Here is a 20,484-nt window from a genome sequence, read left to right as displayed (position 1 = left end):
GGAGCTGGCACTGTACCCGCCGAGCTGGCCTGTACCCGCCGCTGCCGTGCTGCAGCAAGCTGAGTGCTAGGACCCAGGCCACGAAAGTGGGAGGCGGAGCTGTCACATGGGCCCCAAGGCACAGCTTCCTGCCAGGAAAATAAACAAAGATTAAAAAACACACATGTGGAGAGGCTGCCTGCAAGCACTTCACTACGACAGAGCAGCCACAGGGAACAGTGCTGTTTCCTTGCTCTCACTTGGCTCCTCTGACTCAAATGAAGAGTGAGGAAGTTCTCCACAGGCCTGTGCAATACCTCAGAAGGAAAAGACACAAACCGCTGTCAAGAGAAAAAACACCTTTTTGCTGATTTGCTGATGGGTTTTCTCAACATTGCCTTTCTCCATCTGTTTTCACATGCTCATGGAACACCATTTTGCCATACAGAACTGCTCCAGTGCTCTCCAACATGATGCCTGAAGGGTTTCAAGTGCTTCAGATGTGGAGCACCTTTCTTAAGTCGGGTTAATGGCTCAAAACCCATGATCAAGAAGAGCACTGCAAAGCACACTGATGCTTCTCAAATGGCCTTTGCTGATCTCACTGTTGAACGCTTAGTCACAGGGTAAAGGGTGCCAGTAACATGACTGGCAGCACCAGCACCTGTATCACAACTTGCAAAGTGCTTGGGTAGAAGTGGTGCCATAGCCACCATAAACACTGCTGCCCTTTCTGCCTCAGGAGGAGCCAGGGTCTCTTCTCACTGCTGCAGGGCTGCTGAGCACCTCTTCCTCAAAGCCTCCAATGCTCAGAAACCTTGTGGTCAAACAGAAGTTCAGTGAAATGGCAGCATGGCTTACACCCAATTTGCAAAACTTCACCCCCTGAATATACCACGAAAGCTTCTTAAAGCCATGGTCACATTTCTCCTGTCTTTTGTACGAAAATTGACTGCACCGACTGCACCAGCATTTTTAGAAAACCAACAAACAGCATAAATAAAGCAGCTAAGATAAGAAGCACAAATAGACAAAGCACAGCACATCAGCAGCTAAGGAAGGGCTGATGACCCTTGGCAGCAGAGAGGAGTAAATTTTGGCACTTTGTTCCTGCAATCTCCCAGCAAAAACTTTATCATAAATGCTGACCGTTGCATTTTTCTGCACAGTAAACAGCTGGAAACAAACTTTGCTACTCTTGCTGTTATTTGTAATGGTTTGTGACAGAAAGCAGAAGATACACACCCTGTCTTGCCAACACATAAGGCAGGCTACACAGCCATCAGTCCCCTCTTCTGTTCAGGTGACACCCCAGGAAGGAAGCAAGCATGCAGGATTAAGAGGCTCACCTTTTGTCTTTGTAACATGAAGATCAGCTCGGTAATTATACTCTCTTCTTTATAAAAAAACCTTGCAGTTTGTTGCCTTCATGGAGCCGATAATTAGATGAAGTGGTTAATTGTGATTCTGAGTTAAAAATCTGTGTTTCTAACTGCTGATAACTCCTTCAGCAGGGGAGAGAAAAAAAAAAAAAGAAAAACAGTGAAACAGCAGGGACAAGGTGAAAAGCCACAGGGAAAGCAGTAGGGAACACAGCAGAACAAACATTGTAAAATCCTGCCAGCAGCTGGCATTGGTGATGCTGCTACTAAAAAAAGGCAGCAGCTACATTGGAAGGAGATGTAAAAGATATAGCAGAGAAAGAAATGAGAGGTCTGGCATATCTGAGGCCTAATTACGTCACCAAGATTTGCAATCATTATGAACCTTTACTCTAAGTTGCAAAAGGAGGATGTTCTGTAGGAGAGGCACACATCTGGACATCATGTCCAGAGAAGGGCAACGAAGCTGGTGAAGGGTCTACAGCACAAGTCTTATGAGGAGCGGCTGAGGGAGCTGGGGTTGTTTAGCCTGGAGAAGAGGAGGCCTTCTCCCATAAGGGAGACCTTATGGCTCTCTACAACTACCTGAAAGGAGGTTGTAGCGAGGTGGAGATCGGTCTCTTCTCCCTAGTAACAAGCAATAGCACAAGAGGAAACGGCCTCAAGCTGCGCCAGGGGAAGTTCAGGTTAGATATTAGGAAAAACTTCTTCACCAAAAGGGTGGTCAAGCATTGGAACAGGCTGCCCAGGGAAGTGGTTGAGTCTCCATCCCTGGAGGTATTTAAAGGACAGATAGACATGGTGGTCGAGGACATGGTATAGTGACGGACTTGGCAGTGCTAGGTTAACGGTTGGACTCGATGACATTAAGGGTCTTTTCCAACCTTGACGATTCTATGATTCTATGATCTACCAATAGGTTTTTCTACCAGATTACGTTTAGCATTCCTTTTTCACCTGGAGAGCTATTTGCTCAGTGTTGGGTTTCAGCAGGCACTCTACGGATTAGTGAATCTTTGCTTTCATAACGCAGTGCAGATCTGCATTTACTCAGCCTCGCACGTAAGTGGAAGCCCATCTGCCCATGCTGACAGAGACACTCATCCTGTCAGGCAGCTATGTCAGTCCACAAGCACAATGGTAACGCAGGCTTCTGCTGGTTCCTAGAATGTAGGTCTGGATTCTTCGATAAGGAAATCGATTAAAATCATCATTACCAGCAAGGAAAACAAAAACCCAAAGCAAAGCAAGGCTAAAATGGATCTGATTCAACAGAAGGACAAAAGAGAAGTACACAACACATTCTGAAAAACTGTGGTGTGCTCTTTACATTAGTCCTTCGCTCCAGCCAAGACACACCTGATGTTTTTGCCATCCCTTGCGAAGCACGCAGCATCCACAGTAAGCAAGACTAACCAGTAGCTAACTTAGTAATCATTACAATTCATTTGCAATTAGGAAGGGCTTTTCTTAGGAAGAGCTTCCCTCTTTCTCAACATACACAATTACAACACGATTAAACTTCAATTACAACATGATTAAACTTCATGTAGGAAGTTACTCGCACTGCAAAAAAGAAAAAAAAAAAAAAACCAAACAAAAACAAAGTCTATTTGTAGTCCACAATAACCATCACCTGCACAAAGAAAAGGCACCACAGCATGTCTCCATTTGAAAAGACACTCTATGGACTCAATCTCAGAGGTCCTTTCCAACCTTAACAATTCTATGACTTCAGCTTCAGATCCTTCTGCGGATTATCTTTCCTCAAACAGGTAAAGGAGATTAACAGCATTTGAGAGACAGAGACCACAGCTATGTTTTTCAGAGATAGACTGATTCCTGTGCTGCTCACCTCAATCAAGCATACCTTGCTATGGTTTCTGCAACCTGTGTTCACTGTACAGCAACAACTGGTCTGTTCTGTAGCCATCATATGGGATTTCTTCACAAGATTAAGTTTTGCATGAATGAATTATCCCCAACAGAATACAAAAGTTTGCCTCCTCTCTAAGAAACCAAAATCTTCCATGCCAGGAAGAAGCATGCCTTGCAACAAAGCAGGTTGCAGCTTGGGCCACCACCCGTCCCCCAGAACACTTACTATTGTAAACCAATTCTGATAATGTACCAGTGATGCTGTCATAACTAATAGACATTAATACTAAGTACCTATCAAAGCATCACACCTATGTTTATTCATCTGTGTGTCAAGGAAAAAGCATACTCCCAAGTTGGATGGCCACAACTCACCCCAAGGTCATGGGTGGAGATTCTGCCCACTGTTCCGTGGTTTGGCTAGACCCTACAGGGCCTCCTCCTTGCTAAACTCTAGCAAGTTTAAAGAAAGCATTTAGCAGCATGCTACACATTACACGAAGCAAGCCAGAGGTCATGGAGCATGAATAAAAAGGTCAGTTTAAGATCTGGAAGAACTTGTGATGGCAGGTCATAGAAACACACAAGACTGCAAATCTGCCCACCTGCACTCTGGCAACATGGAAGATTCGGTGTGTGACATTTGCTCGAGGAAATTCACTGTCCACATTTGACGTGCACACATATAGACAGTGATATATGAACAGCCTGTTACAAGCTGTGGTGGGTTAGTCTTGGCCAGCAGCCAGACATCCACCCATTTGCTCATTCACTCCCCCTTCTCAACAAGACAGGGAGAGAAAACAGGGTGAAAAAGCTCATGGGTCAAGATAAAGACTGGGAGATTGCTTATTAGTTACCATCATGGGCAAACCAGACTCAACTCAGGGAAATTTAATTTAATTTATTGCCAGTTAAAAATAGAGAGTTGGGAAGTGAGAAACAAAGACAAAACTCTGCTCCTCCCTCCTCCTCTTCCTCACACTTTTCTCCTGATCCATGGGCTGCAGCTCTTGAGGATAAACCTGCGCCAGCATGGTTTCTCCATGGGCTGCTGGGGAACCTCCACTCTGGTGCCTGGAGCACCAACTCCTCCTCCTTCACTGACCTTGTTGTTTGCATTGCTGTTTCACACTCTCCTTTTTTTCCCCACTCCTCTTCTGTCTGTCCAGCATTTTTTATACCCTTTATTAAATACATTTTCACAGAGGCGTGACCAGCTTGGCTGCTGGGCTCAGCTATGTCCTGCAGTGGGTCCCTTACAGAGCCAGCAGGAACCCACTGTGCTCCTTCTCTGGCATTTTCTCACAGAGGCCACCCCACCAGCACCCCCACTAAGAACACAGTCACACCCAGCTGAAAAGCCTACTGTGAAACCATTGCAAGACTGAAGGGGAAAATGGGGGTGAAATTTCCTTCACATCACCCCTTAGTGACAACACAGACATCAGCTACAAAGTGATGGATACATGCAAACTATCAATAACATTAAATATCTGGAAAGCATACAGGTGCCTTCCCTTACAATTTTCAGGGAAGAATCGCTCAGGCCTGAACACCTCAGGTCAGCAAAGGTCTCAGCGTCTCTGTGCAGGGCGTAAATTATGACAAGAATGTTTGTGCCTTTTGGTACTTGATATTCTCCTGAGGAGAAAAGGGAAAGGGAGGAGAAGGGTCAAAACAACAGCAAGTAAGTGCCTTTCTATAAACCGCTTCACAGTAAAAAAAAAGAAAAACCCTGCCCTTTACTTAGGAAACCTTCTCAGTACTCTCCTGCAGACCTTCCAGCACCCATCCCAACCACCTCTAGCTATTTAAAGCTCCAGAAGGGCCACAAGACACATTCATACCTCCACTTCTTCAACCTTGATAAAGGAGAAATGGAAACGTACCAAACACCTCATCCAGTTCTCTGGGAACCTTCTTCTGGGCTTCAGGATTATGTCCAAGTAAGTACGGGGCGCAGTTCATAGCCGCTGCTGTTGTATCATGGCCCTAGAGGTCCAGATTTGCAAAGACATTCACTTCAACATTCCTGTGCATAAGTAGGCTTCGTAAATACTTGGGTGTGCAGGTAGTATGGAAAATGAGACTTATTAGTCCCACAACCATGAGAAAAACAAAAATCAAGAGTAAAGAACTCTATCCGACATGCTGATTATCAGGATATAAGATGACCCATGATTCTGTCAGGTGCCCGAAAACTAGCCAAAAGGGAAAAGTGTTAAAATACTTCTGGTAGCCAAACATCCCTCTTCCCTCTCCTCTGCCACCTGAGAACATTCCATTGCTGCTCTAGTAATTAGCAGATCTTCCCTTTCCTTTTCAGCTGCAGAAGCAGATGCTTGTTGCTCTGCTCTTGTCTCCATTCAGAAATCCAGTGACTGAGCTCCATTGCCTGGCAGAGGTCAGCAATCTTCTCTCTTTCACAAAGTGCCAGATGATGAACCACTCTTCACTGTGTGGTTCCCACTTTTGCTGTTACAGAACCAACCCAGCGCAAATTCATCTTTTCATTTAGTCCACAATGTAAGTTCTGGGTTGCCATGAAGTGCAACAAGATGGCAAGGGACCCATTTTGCCATTGTTTCTCTGCATTCTTGTCAATGTCTATAGGGAGGGAGTACTGATGAGAGCAAAAGTATACTTTGGACACACCACTGAAGTCTTAAATGTGAATTTTTAACATTATGTCATCTTTGACCTCAGATTTCTGAAGAAACTGTATCAAACTGACCTGCAACTGTATGAAATCGACCTGCAACTCCAAAGCAAAAGCATTCTGCTTTCTCGGATAACTATACGGTAATATCACCAGTGAGTAAACTTAGTGTAGCCAAAGGAGAAAAATACTAAGCCAGGAAAGTAATTTAAAAATGTTTTCATTTACTCAAAAGAATGCAGTGCTTGACGACCATTTACAAAAACCAGAAATCTTGTTAACAGTACAGATATAAAATATACATTACAAATGCTTTGCCTTGGATTACCAATCCTTGAACATTCATAAAAAGAAGCAAGGAGAACTAGTATTAGTTCCCAAGTAGAAGAAAATGATTCTATTCTTAACTGCACAATTTGGGCAAATAATTAATTTTTTCTCCTCCTCCCTTTCCCCTTCAACAGCTCTTCAATCACATCTACTTAAACTGCTGGATCTCTGATGGAAGGAGGAATCCCTGACTGCAAATGCACACAGTACTAATAGCCAGGGACCTTATCAGGGCTGTGACCTCTGGGCAGAACACAATCCCAGTCTCCTCTTTGATCTTCCCATTTGGGTCTACACAAAGAGGTATGAAATAATGCTTTCACCAGTTAAGTACATATTTTCATGGTAAAACTTTGAAGGCTCAGATATTTCAAAATATGATTAATTTGTACAATAACAGGCAATATTTTATACGAAACCTCAAGAAGTGGGAACAGCCTTACCGACTTGTCAACATGCAGGTTCAATTGCTCACCATCTATAAACGTTTGGCCTGGCAGGGAAAACATTGCTTTCTGTAACCAAAGTTTATCCCAGCAGTTCCCATAGTTACTGATGACTAGAACAGCATAAGCAGAAGCAATGAATGAATTCCACCTCAAAGGAATTAAAGGAAGAAGAAAAAGTAGGGACAGACAATACTTACAAGAGAGAAACTGCAATAAGCAGACGGACTGACAAATGGAGAAACGTTGTAACAGCAGTTAAAGAGGAGATACCACAAACTCCTGTTTACAAGTATAAATTTTATATATGACTGATGTTTGGATAGACTAGAACGTCTTTAACACTGAGGAAACACGAAAAAGTGGAAACAGGACTTCATGGCCTAAACATAACTTATTTGCTTCTATACGTAGAATAACAATTCCCTAAGGAAAGACAGAAAGGAGGAATGCCTGAGAAGAAAGTGCAGCAGCATCTTGACTCTGCAAACAGAACAGACACCTCAACCATTTATTTCATTTTGCTCTAATTTTTAATCTAACCTCTGGTCAGACAACTTTAAAAGAAGGCAATGCAGGCATCCTGAGGATTGCAAGGCTCAACAGAAACCAGCATACTGCACATGTTCTTTGTTACACAAGATACTAGCTGGCAAATTCAGTGCTTCAGTCTTCCATTCAGTGCAGTGGGTTTCTCTTTCTTCCTAAGCTGGGTTAAGAAGCAACCTGAAATCTCTTCCTTGAGGTTGGAGGATTTCTCTGAAAGGATCTGTAGTAATTCTGTGAGCCTAGAAAAGACAAAACATTTTTTGTTAATTGTGGTAGAATCTGAAAGACACTCCAAGATTATGTATGAGTTACTTCAATCAGCCTGCTCAGATCAATGTTTGCTAACCTGCCTTTATTCTTACATCATCTTTTATATAATCATATAATTATTTAAACTCAAGGAACTTCCAAACAAATAAAGGTTACATACAAGCACTCAAATACCTCAGGAACTAGCTAGTCAGCTTTATTTTAACAATGGAACTAAATAAGCCATGTAGGGCTGCTCTCTTTTTCGGTGTTATAAATGGAAGACATAACTGCAAATCAATCTTGATTTTTTTTTTATTTATTTAAGAGAGCTTTATACTTATGTTAAAAATGCACATTTTCAATTTTATTTTTCCCCACATAAAAAGTTTACTAATTTGGTGAAATTATATGGGGGCTGAAATAAAATTTCTATCATGAAACAGTTCACAAACATGTATTTGTGTTGCTACTCCAGCAGCTGCAAAACATCTAGCCTGTACACCATATACTCTTGCCATAATTGTAAATATGCTGAAATCTTAAAAAAAAAATAAGATGAGGCGGAATCCTTTTCCTTCCACAACACAACAACGAAAAGAAGCTTTGCAGGGTTCCTAACAGTCAGTCAGGGTTATCTCAGACCAAGTGACAAGAAACTTCAAAACCAAACTCAAAAGATCCTGCCAAGCATACCTGTTCTTCTTTTATGCCGAGATGGCTCTCCCCGAGCGCTTTACTTCTCAACTGTACTATAGGTTAATAGGTTTTGTTGGCCTTTTGCCTTCCAAGTGGTTCTTACTTTGCCTACCTATTAAAAATCTTTGACCTGTCCCTCTGTGGTTAGCAAAATCCATGGGAGTCAGTGATCTCTTCTGAGGTGTGTCTGTCTGTAAAAAGGAAAGACATACTATTAGCTAGTACGGTATGCTTATCTACTGAAATGGTTTGATTACAGTTTTTATGATCTAGTCCAGCAGAGTGAGTCCTACTAAGCTGCAAAGCTCCAAGCAGTACTAAAACTGCACACTTCTAGTGCATAGACACCCTCAAAGGAACTGTTTGATGCATTAGACTTGAAAAAAATCTCTTCCTCATACACTAGTCCTACTTTTCAAGGTCCCACACCCCCTCCCCAAAGCCTTTTAACATCCTCCTCTCTACAGGTAGCAGGAATTCCTGTACACCAGAAATCAGGAGAGACGCAGTAAATGAGACCTTCTGTAGACCAACACTGGGCATGAACAGAAGCTTCTTCACTTTTCCATGTCTCTATACTTACATTGTAACATACCCTGAATGTGTGAGTTGTGTTAGGCCTTGAAAATTGATCAATAATAACAGTTCTTTCTCTGAGCGGCCGTTGCTCTCTACTGCTAGGCACTGCACTTGACACTCTGCTATGAGCATATCGTCCTCGATGCTGAGAGAATTAAAAAGAGCATTGAGAGAATGCAGCAATTGAATTGGTTAAATAATTTTTCCATTGTCATACAACAAAACACAAGAGAAGAAGAAAAGAAAAATAAGTTTTCAGTAAACAAAGGCACTGATTTAAGGTAACTTAAGGGTATTCAATGTTTTTCAAAGAGATTTAAGACTCTTTCCCAATATTAGTCTATAATCCCCAGAGGCTTATATTAATTATAATAATAATAGACTTTACATGTGTCTCAATTCAAGATATTATTCAGAAGCAATATAATATCAAAATGTCAATTTACTTTCATTGTAGTGATTTAATACTTCCCTATCCTTCAAAAATAGTCCAGTATCAACAAGATTTATGGGTTTTTTCAGTCAGTATCCTTTTCTACTTCCGTCAGCGTAATTTTCTACTTCTTATAACCTAACATTAGTGAATAAAACACTGAAAAGAGCTATTTAAATCCAGATGCATACAAGTGCAAGGTTGCTATCTGGTTGGTTGGCTGCTTTTTCTGTTTTCAGAGGAAAGTCTTACCACCATGATCTGAGGTTTTAAACTGGCTTCTCTTGCGTTCTAACGGTACCCCAACGTAACACACATTAGCATGTTAAGACCATGTATTAAATACTAACCAACACAAACTGTAAAATTGCTCATTTCAACGAGTGACACAGAGCAATTTATTTCCAAACAGCTTTAAGTTCTTCACCAGTACAAAAATGAACACAACTTACAGAGCTCTGCTGCAACGGAGGTACTGAAAGATATTGTTCAACAGCCTCTGAGTTTATTGGCGGTAACTTGTTCCAGGTTGTAGGTGCACGAGCAGAACATAAACAATCCGAGCTGGCACCCCTACAGAATTTTAAGGGTTCCTCTTTTAGGAAAAATCATATTAAAGACTTCTTCACTGAAGTAATATGACATTATTGAGCAGTACATTTCTTTATAGAGCTCAGCTACAGAAAGTAACAGCACCTAATACAGCAACAAAAAAATAAAACAAATGCCTCTGCTCAAAAAACACGGTTCTGCTTGCTTTCTTTTTCTCTCTGAATTCTAGAATCAATAATAAATCTCGGGTTAGTTCTCAAGTATTTTGCAAAATCCTTCACTGGTGAAATTTCAGTAAAATTCTGAGGAAAGCAAAGAATAAAATGAAAAAACTCACAATTTAGTCCCCCTAAGGATTTCATCATTGTACTTATTAGGAGCTTTTGAGGAGAGTTGGTCAGAAGTGAGAGAAGGTAACCTACGATGGCTTGGTAGCTTCCTAGAAGATGCCAGCAGTACCCGAGATGATGAGAGAACACTGTTATCAGCAATTCTCCCCAACCTAGTGTGCACTGAATTTGGAGCACTGGAGGCAATGCTATGCTGTTTGTCTTCTTGCTCATTCCTAGGGAAAAAAGGAAGGAGAACAGGATAGGGAATGAGGATGAAGAAAAAAAAAAGTAAAAGGATTGTTTAAGAGTATCATTATAACCTTTACAAATCATTGTTACATCAGCGATACACACAAAGGCGATGACTGCCTTCTTATTGCCTTTTTATAATTACAAAAGGTCTTTTGCATAATATGAATTATGCCGCATTTTGAAAACGTCAATACCAACACCTACTGTATTTTTTCTACTGTGGCAACATGCCTCTGTTGGAGCGGTTTTGCTTGAATTGTCATCACACCATTCAAATCACTACAGAAGTTGCTGGAGAAACGGTGAACCTAGTAAAAGCAACAAATATGGATTAACCTTTACTTTTTTTGAAGGAAAACCTCAAAAAGCCTGTAGTTAGGAGATATTTTACTTGTTTCTAGAAAGTTTTTAAGATGGTGCAGTAGAATTTGCAGTAGTAGATGGGGCAAGTATGTTGTGTTGCTTATTTTAAACAGATTCTTACAAACAGAACTTGGGTAATTTAGTTACTGAATTGCAACTCAATTTGCAATATAAGTTTCAGCTGAAGCCAAAGTTTGATTCTCTAAAGTTTCCATTTTCACTCAGCACAGCCCAGCCCAGGGGCACAGACCCTGAGCTTTACTTATCTAAGCATTTTACTCCTTCTGGCTGCTGGGACTGCAACAGAACCAAGTGTGCCAGCAGGGAGCACCAAGACTGCTGTGCTCTCTCCTGCGCTTCTTATCTTGCTACCTAGCGAGCATGGGAAAAGAGCAGACAAAATAGAATGAAGTTGCTTGAACTGAATAGAGAGAGATAGGGGTAGGGGGGAACGGAATCAGTGGCTGGAAAAGAAAAAAAGTGCAAAACAGGAGGCAGGAGACAGAGGAGGCGGTGGCAAGCAGGACAAAAAATGACATTTTATCAATACAAACACAAGCTTCCACAAAGACAGGTAAGGCCTAGTGCCAGCACGCTGGCAGACTTAGAGTAGAGTCCCCTTTTGCAAGAGGCAAAGGAAATGAAAAGGAATAAGAGAGTCTGAAACTCACAGGGTTGCAAGTAAAGCACTAAGTTGCAACTTCACATCCCTGCAGTCCAGGGAAGAGTCTCATTTGTTTTCTTAATTCTACCAAGAGGAAATGACTGGACCACAATAAAAGCAGAATTATTTTCTAAGGATGGAATACAGTCTAACAAGTGTTTTTTTTTTTAAATGAGACAATGTAATTTAAGTATACCTAATTGTTTTTAAGGGGGGGGGGGGTGAAGGGAAAAAAAAAGGGGGAAGAAGAAAAAAAAAAAAAGAGCCTTTTCTAGCTTCAACCCGGACTCTGTCCAAAGTTAGCAGAAAAAAGAACACCATTTGACGGAAAGTTATTTTTACCTGCGAGGAAACAAAATGAGACCCAAAAGATACACTTCGTGCTTCAGAGCCTCTGGAAAGAGGAACGCTCCCAGCATCTGCTGTAATACGAACAACTGGCAAATGCGGCAGTTTTGCTGTAACAGCTTTCAGTTTTTCCACCTGTTTGTCACCCTCTGCACAACAGCAAAAAAAAAAAATACAGGAAATAACTTGCTTTTTGTACATTTACCAGCCATCATTTGCTGAGATTCAAACATTACAATGCACAGTACATAAAAGACTTTCATACAGTTTTAAGTTTACATGATATTTAAAAATCTACCATAAATGATGTTTTTGTGAAAGCATTTCCCATTTGTTTATGCTTTCTCTGACACTGACAAACAAGTTGGTCTATACAAGTAGAGTTGGAGGGGGTTGTTTGTTTAAGAAAATACTGCTAAGACTCTTGGAATGTTATTCAGAATTTCCCAAAGATTTTTTTTTAAAGCAGGAAAAAAAAACCAAAAAACAGATAAACAGAAAAAAAAAGTCTATTGATCCTATCCTTGCCTGATAGCAGCTACCCACTGTTTCATTTTGCGTATATACCTCCATCTTATTTCTATTATAAATGCAAATTTTCTACATACCTAGTCGAAATACTTTGATCAGCTATCTATTTGTAATAAGTCGATGACCTTCACAAAGATAAAAGAGCACGCCTATCAACTGCTAAGCTATCTTCCCTGAACTACAATATTGAGCTCCACAATCCACCTGTGGTGTGAAAAGCCCTTTTATATTTCAGTAACACCTGAAATATTAAGCTCTGATGCTACAAGTATTCTGAGAAGTTTTGCCATTTCTTACTTTGTTGTAGACTTATATTTGAGGTTGAGTGTACGTTACATTTGAGGCGATTTCCAAAACCCACCCCCAGGTATTCTTCTGTTACTGTCCTTTTAAAATACATTAAAAGGAGAACTGAAATTTCCCTCAGCCTCCAAGGACAACACATGCACACTAAACAGAATTTCACTTCTAGTTAACTTTCCTAGCTTTTGCTTTTCCTCACCACAGTCTGTTAGAATATAAACACAGAATAACATAAAATAAAACCGCATGCATCACCATTTCTTCATCCTATATTAAACTCATGAACTCCTGTGCTTTCAGCAAGGCTGTCTATCTCGCTTTAACATTCTGACTACCTAGGAGTTCTTTTTATTAATAAAGCTCAAACAATGAGGACTAGGAGACTTTGATTCCTAGGTTCCAGATTCAGATCACATCATCAGCAATCCACTGCTAACAGCATCAATTTGCAACCCGAACCAGTGATTAATATTTTTTTTTAAACATGCTGTCCTCCAATGAAGCTCTTTCAGTCTTCATTTTTCCTTCGTTCTTTTTTTTTTTTATTTTTTTTTATTTTTAATTTTTTTTATTTTTTTATATCTCATACAAAACTCCCTGAAAAACAGTAGGATTGTTTATATTTTAGGTGCAGGGTGGTGTGTGTGTGCACGCATGCACATGCGTGTGGTAAGGCACTACATATCTGACAATGCTGTACTACCAACATGGCTATCTTAAAATAACCACATTTCCCAAGCTTTAAGAAGGGGGAGGGGGGGGATCACTTTCCTGAGTTAATTTGATAAATACGTTATCTAAAAATACCAAATACCTGTGATACTAGTTTCCCAATTTTTTTTAATCAGTTCCTCTAATATTCCAATTACATTGCTCCAGATACGATCAAATACTTCAGAAGCCACGGCATCTTTGATACAGGCATTGGGAGAAACAGGGGGAATGCCACGCTTACTCCTCTTCTCAGCAAGATGCATTTTCTTTTGTTCCCAACTCTCATCATCACTAATAAAGGAAGCAAATTCAAATGAATTCCTGTGAGTTTTGACTTTTTTTTCCTTTCAATACACCGAATGAATAGAAACATACATATGGAAGAAAAGCAAGTCAGATGTAGATCACAAAAAAATTCAAATTCAAATGCACAGAGTACCTATGGGAACAGAACCTATCAAATACATATAATGATTTCTTTTTCTTTTGCTTGGAGGTAAAAAATTAAAAAATCCAGTCAGGGCATTAGAACAGAAAGATCTGCAGCTCTAGAAGGAACAGCTTTATACATGGCACTTAGTCATTTGAAACTAAATCCTACGGTTTTTAACATAACATAAGGCAACTATTGTCTGTTGCATTTGGCAGGAGGACTATAACATAGAACATTTCTTTTATATCACATCCTGTGTACCTGCACACATCTGCAACGCGTCACCACTGATCAAAGACAAACAACTTCAAAGGATTTCTGCAGCCTGACAAGAATAGCAGAGCCCATAGCCTTATGCTCATCTCCCTCCTTTCCACTACTGTGTAGACAGTTAGTTTTTTCTTTTTCTTTTTTTTTTTTTTAACCCTCCCTCTCTTCCTACCTAGGGAAGCACAGTGTAGCAACATTTCCTAACTTGGTCTTCTAATACACTTCTTAGGAAGAAAATTTTATTTTTTTAAAATTATTTATTTAATGCCATGATACTTCCTTCTAAGGAAATGCCATTTTTTTGAGATTTCAAGGATGATCCCAAATTCATGCTGGTTTCTACTATGTCCCTTTCTCTTCTCAGTTACTTCTTTTACTTCTTCCTCAAACTGACCTGCAAACTTCTTAACTATAACTGAGACTTGGCTGAATGGTCCAACTTGCAAAATGACCAAGCTATTTTCATATCAGGCTTTGTAACTCCTAATGTTTTAGTTATGAAGAATAAGATATTTCAGAATCAAATCCTGAGAAGGAAACAAGAAACGACATATCAAGGAGTCACAAAGAAGAGCACCTTCAGTCAAATCCCTCTCCCAAATTAAGTTTGCTTACTTAGCAAAACAAAGTGATACTTCACTCCTAAAAGGATTCTTAATCCTAAATCCTTCCCAAAACGGTAGGCACCCAGGCCTTCTCTTTCAAAAACAGGACTGAAAGGGTCCACCTGGGTCTCAGTCTGGTTTCTCAGTTTTTCAGAGCAACCACGTCTTTTTCCTGTAAATGCATCAAGCTTTAGCACAAAAAGTTATGCTTTGTGCCCTACTAGTCCTACAAAACTTCCCCCCTTGCAGAGGCCTTTTAGAAAACGGCACATTATGGTCTTTATTCTACCCAGAAGCCTAGTTGCTGGAACATTCAACTGGGCCATGGGAAACCTAGATTGCATTGTTGAGAAGACAGTGGCATTACTCCTGTCGTTCACAAGAGCGCTCTAAATGCAGGCTGTATCCTGCGCCTCTCCTCACAAAGCTGTTATACACTGTACAGAAAGAATTTAAGATTCATTAAGGCAGACAATGAGAGCACGTACAGTGTAATGACCCTAAAAATCTTGGTGGTCAAGGCACTCACCTGGGAAGGGGAAGTAGGGATTCTTTCATTCCACTCCCTGTCTCAAAATCAGATAGTCATTCTATTGAATCTCCATGCACAAAACACCTCAAAACAACCAGTGGTTAAGACACATTCCTCTGACACCGGAGATGCAAGTTTTGAACCACTAGAAAGACAACATACCTAATCTTCCACATGCCCAGTGAGTGCTCTGACCACTGTGCTACTGAATACAGGGACAGAAGGAACTGTATTTCACAGAAGAGAAACACAGTTTATGAACCCTGACTGGGCTCACTGATAATTTTTCATTATTTTCTTCAAAAATACATATATCTATTATTTACAGCTCCTTGTTGTCAAAGGCCAGATATTCTTCTATTTTTCCATCCACATCATAGATTTCTTCTTCCAGGAACGAATACATGGATGAGTCAGAGGCAGAAATCTGAGTGGAACTTGAATCTAGTGATTTATGTATCGGAGATGCTGTTGGGATCAGTTTAGAGCCTGAAATGCAGAGCCTGAAAAAATATCAACAAAATGAGAATTAAATAGTCAAAGCAAGAAGAAAGTGCATATTTAATTACACTGAAATGTTTCAGTAATACAAAAGTAATACTTGTACATATTTCTGAAGAGGGAAGACTAAAAAGAAAACACAAAAAAATCAACATACTCTTTTATATTACTAGTACATTCACGGAGGCCAGGTAAACACTTAGTATCCACAGAGGTATCACTTCTGCTCTGAAAATGCTGAAAGCCTTCATCCTTTGGCAATAGGAGCTGCTTTCCTAGAACCCTGAATAAAAAGGAGAGAGTGAGCAATATCTTAGATGGAAACCCACTCCATATGCAAATATCAAGAATACAAATACCTGCAAACAGTAGACAATGCGAAAGCACACTTTACATTTGCTTTGAAAAAGCAATTTATGAAGCAGCCAGGGCCTCGTGTAATACATTAACATTGCCTAGTATTTAAGCCATTAAAGTTAAGCTGATTTACGCAAGATGAGACTCCAGCTTATAATTTTAGAGTTTAAAAAAAAATAGTCAAACTTATTGAAGGCTGATAAAGTAAACACACTTTCTTTCTTATCAAAACTCCCTAAGAAACATTTAAAAATGGATGCAGAAGATAAATAATATCTGCTATCCAACTCCAGTATCCATCAATGTGATCAGAAGTCCTAATCCAAAATCTTTACATAGATAGTTAAGACTAGAATTCAGAAAATGCAAAAAAATGTAACATGCATAATGCACAGAGGCAGAGAGAAAAGGTAAAAGCAACTCTATTTAAATGTACACAAAATTACTCTATAAAATAATTTCTGAACACAGTACAGGTAAATAATAATCACTGCTTACTGAATTGTGTTTCACTAGAATTCACAAGGGATCTTGAAAGAAGTTGCCAGTCACAGCTGTAGTGCAAGCAGCAATGTTCAGACTCATCTGAACACATTTTCTTGAGACTACATTTCACAAAATAGCACTGCATGCCGCATGAGGCTTTAAGCAATAGCCTTTTTTCACTTTTTATTTTGTAAGCCAAGAACAAAAAGATTTCTCTTTAAATAGATCTGATCTTTCTCTTATTGATGACAGTTCTCAAGAATATTTATTCCCACATGCTAAGTATTCATATATCGACATAGCTGTTTTACAAAATTTAAAAATAGGACAGCAAGAAGCCTCTTCGAAGCACAACTCTCAAAGAAATCTGGCATCCCAGAAGCTATTCTTTTGCGCAACTAGTCAACACAAACTGAGTTTTATGGTTTAAGCTTAATAATGAAAATAACTTTTTTGTTTTTCTTTTTAAACCACAGGATGTACCACATCCCTTAGTACAAAACGACACAGAGCTCCCAGATGTCTTCAGTTCACTTTCAACCTCTTGGACTTGGTTGGTATTGCCAGCATTAGATTTGAATCAGAAAATCCTAAGTACAGGGAACCACTTACTTAAAAAAATTCCACCTAGTGAAAATACTCTGAAAATATAGTGAAATGACTTAATATTTTGAATGAATTACACAGCACAAAAACCTGTTTCCATTTTATGCATGTTCTATTAATTTTCATGGTATCTAAAAAAGGCAAAACATGCGTTAATGCTACTGAAAATTGCCTCAGTTTTATTTAACAATTCTCTCTTGTTCCTGACAAAGTGTGACAAACTCTATTACTTGATTTTAGTTTATATTTACTAGTAACAAGCCTCTGCAAATTATCTAAAAGCACTGAAAGCATAGCACAGTTATTGACAGTGTTCTTTTTAATGGTGTTAACAAACTATTGACTAGAAGATAGACACATGCAGGTCCATGTTTAGAATAGCTTAGAGCCACATCATCTCACTAAGAATGACATGCCATCATCTATGAAGACAGGACACGCAGTGCAACACTGACTTCTGTCCCCTGTGTTATAAGGAGCAGTCATCAGGCTGCCTAGACATTTTGCACATGTATGCAAAAATTCTCATTAATCATGTATGCATCCTCATATCTGTTCAGCTAGTGATTGTTGGGTTAATATCACACATTGTATTACATTGATTTACATAGCCTAGGAAGACATTATGGCTGTGCAGTATATGTGAAGCATGTGGTCACGTTCATTTTTCATTCCTTTTTAGAAGAATCAGTAACAGAATCAACACTGAATTTCTTGGAATTTCACAATATGTCTTCATTTACAGTAAAAAAACCAGAATATTTCTTTACAAGATGCATTCTTTACTTAGAAAAAGTCATTGTGAAAATGGTGATTATTTTCTCATTACATCCTGCTAAAATCTTTGTCTGCAACCATTGTATTAAGCAAAATAAAGAGCATTAGCTGCTAGTGCACCACCACCCAGACTTACTGCGTAACTATGGCACAGCTCAGTCCCACAGATCCAGATTTGAATGCAAAGGTGTTACCGATGCCATACTTCAAGAGGAATTCATATGAGGGTACCCCAAAAATTCAAATTAGAGTGATAACTGATTAAAACTAGTACCAGCGAGAAATTTCCTTACCTTAGATGAGGAAATTGTTCAACCCAGTCTGCACATTCTGCCTGCAGGCCCTGAGTTTGGGTGGTCACTTTTCCTTCAAACAGCATTTCATCAATCTCCCAAAATAACTGATGCACTCTCTGTGTGTTGGCTTTATCAAATTCCTACATATTGTAAAATTAATAGCTGTTAGCAAATATGCATACTTATTTGTATTAAAAACCTCACAATATTTAAAGAACATGACAACTTGGACTGATTTGGTTGAGCATCTCAGAATGCTCAGAATGGATCTCCAGACTACCTATTTTGGAGACACAATTTATATACTGCAGTGAAAAAAAACAAACAAACAAACAAAAAAACCAACCAAAAACAACCAGGTAGCTGGCCTGAGCAAGGTGATTTAGCAAAAAGGAACTAGCTGTCTAGGATTAGCCAACAGAAACCACCAGTTATAAAGCGTCTGGACTCCTGGCTCTCTCCCTGCTCCAACAAGGAGCGAAGCATGCACATTGCACCCTCTGCAGCCCACGGCACCAAAGCTCCCTGCTCTTTTGAGCAGCACTTGCCATTTCAAAGCAGCTAAGAGGGCCAAGAGGGGGCACCTTCCTCCTGCATGATATAGCCTGGTGGTTAGGAAACAACCCTCAGTGTGAGAAATGGCCTTCCACACCTCTTCACTGAAGCTACAACTCTGTGCAACCAGAAATGGGCAACTGCAGGGGCATATGGAGGTAGCAAGGAAGAGCCTGACTTCATCCAGTGATGTGGAAACGAGCATTTGGCTGAGGGTTCCTCAGCTGAGGTGCTGTTCATAACGATATTTGGCCACTTATATTAGACACTGAAACACAGAAAAGAGTGATAATACTCAGGGGCCCAAATCACATCTGTTCACTTCCAGCTCAGTGCCCCAACCACTTCAGGCTACAGAAGGGATCACACCAAAAAGGAATGGGAAAACAACTCTCACCCAGGTTATTGTATGATCCAGGGTCAGGCTTTCTCCTGGAGGGCTGGAAGTGACAGATGGGGTGAGTAGCCTAAAGGTTAGGGTATTATGCAAAAGGTATGGCAAAACTACCACTACCAGCCATGGATGGCTTTTTAAAATGAAGGTGGCAGTGACTGCAATGCTTTTGGATTTATCCAATGCTGCCAGCCTGCACCAGGTATGCCTCAGAGGTTAGCCTCCATTAACAGGTTTAACCTCTCTCTGCATCATCTACGAAACAGAACTGAGCTTACTAAGAACTAAATAGTTACTCAGACTGGGACATTTACATGCATGCTCATTAATGTACTTTATGACTCAGAACATTGAGAATAGATCAATTTAGACACTGCCTGCATTAAGCAGTATTCGAAAACACATATTTTATCATTCTCTTGGACTCAGAAACCTAAGCCTACCTTCTTTGGTAAAACAGGTTTGTTTCTCCCAAATTTCATCATTTCATATTTTTATTCCATTTTTCTTTGTTACACATCAGCTACACTGATATCAACTTGCAAACAGAACTATTTTTTAAATATTCAATTTATATACTTAAATCATTAGGCTATAATGAAAGTGGTTAACTTCTCCTACAGGACACATGCTACATGTCCATTTTCTATACAAATTAATCTATTCTACAATATTCAGATAAAGTGTACTGTAAAAGTTTGTGACGTACATCATCCCTCCAGGAGTAAACTGAACTTCTTTCAGTAGACAAACCAGTAGTATAGCTGTTTATTCCAGACCAAGAATTATTCAACTCCGTGGGCGTTGTACGACCACTAGATGAAAGTGATGGAAGTGGTGAAAGTGTTTCACTGTGAAAAGATGACAAATTAAAATGAAGAACACAATCTTTTTCTGTATAAATATTTTAAAAATAATGCAAATGATCACGTAAATGGACAGTGACACGTATTCCTGTTGGATGCAAGATTTTCAGGACATGCTGTTATAGTCAATGTGAAGAGTTGCAAATGTATGTTTTTAAGCAGAATGCAATGAATACATGCTCCTATTTGTACCATTTACTGCCTTAAAAGCAACTCCTTCTACAGCATTACGCTCATGTATATATCATTGCAACTATAAAGGCACTCTAGAATATATCCACACATACAAAAACACACACACCTACCCAGCGTTTCCACCTCTAACAATTTTGTTTTCTCCAGTTCAACTAATGGGCACAGCAAAACTATACATTAAAGATAACATAAGCCGCCTTCAACTCTATTAGAAGCTATCACAAGAAAATTATGCAAAACTGAGCATAACATCTCTACAAATGTTTCAAAGAGCATTGAGTTACATATCTGTACACAATGTTTTTTATGCTGTTAGACCTGGTGCACTTTAAACCTTGAGCTCTGGAATTCCAGCTCTCAGAAAGC

The 20,484-nt window shown here is 39.6% G+C and overlaps 1 protein-coding gene across 5 annotated transcripts in view; it reads right to left on the bottom strand.

Moving 5' to 3' along the window:
• Positions 1–7,057: 7,057 nt before the first annotated feature.
• The window catches only part of TLR3 (toll like receptor 3), a 42,645-nt gene continuing 29,218 nt past the window's right edge, over positions 7,058–20,484 (bottom strand). Inside the window, exons 3-14 of one of the 5 annotated variants that reach the window (XM_082315412.1) lie at positions 19,767–19,908; positions 18,106–18,248; positions 15,744–15,869; positions 15,412–15,588; positions 13,346–13,536; positions 11,692–11,846; positions 10,527–10,630; positions 10,076–10,303; positions 9,639–9,759; positions 8,758–8,898; positions 8,287–8,365; positions 7,058–7,465 (exon numbers count right to left, since the gene is read on the bottom strand). In XM_082315412.1, coding sequence (XP_082171538.1) covers positions 7,392–7,465; positions 8,287–8,365; positions 8,758–8,898; positions 9,639–9,759; positions 10,076–10,303; positions 10,527–10,630; positions 11,692–11,846; positions 13,346–13,536; positions 15,412–15,588; positions 15,744–15,869; positions 18,106–18,191 — 1,482 coding nt within the window. In that variant the 5' untranslated portion in view covers positions 18,192–18,248; positions 19,767–19,908 and the 3' untranslated portion in view covers positions 7,058–7,391. The other 4 variants (XM_082315413.1, XR_014228535.1, XR_014228536.1 and 1 more) reach the window with 4 other exon arrangements.

Source organism: Platalea leucorodia (genome assembly GCF_965183815.1).
Source record: "Platalea leucorodia genome assembly, chromosome: 6".
Classification (NCBI taxonomy): Eukaryota; Metazoa; Chordata; class Aves; order Pelecaniformes; family Threskiornithidae; genus Platalea; species Platalea leucorodia.
Note: the sequence above shows the minus strand (reverse complement) of the source record. Positions and strands in the feature narration are given on the sequence as shown.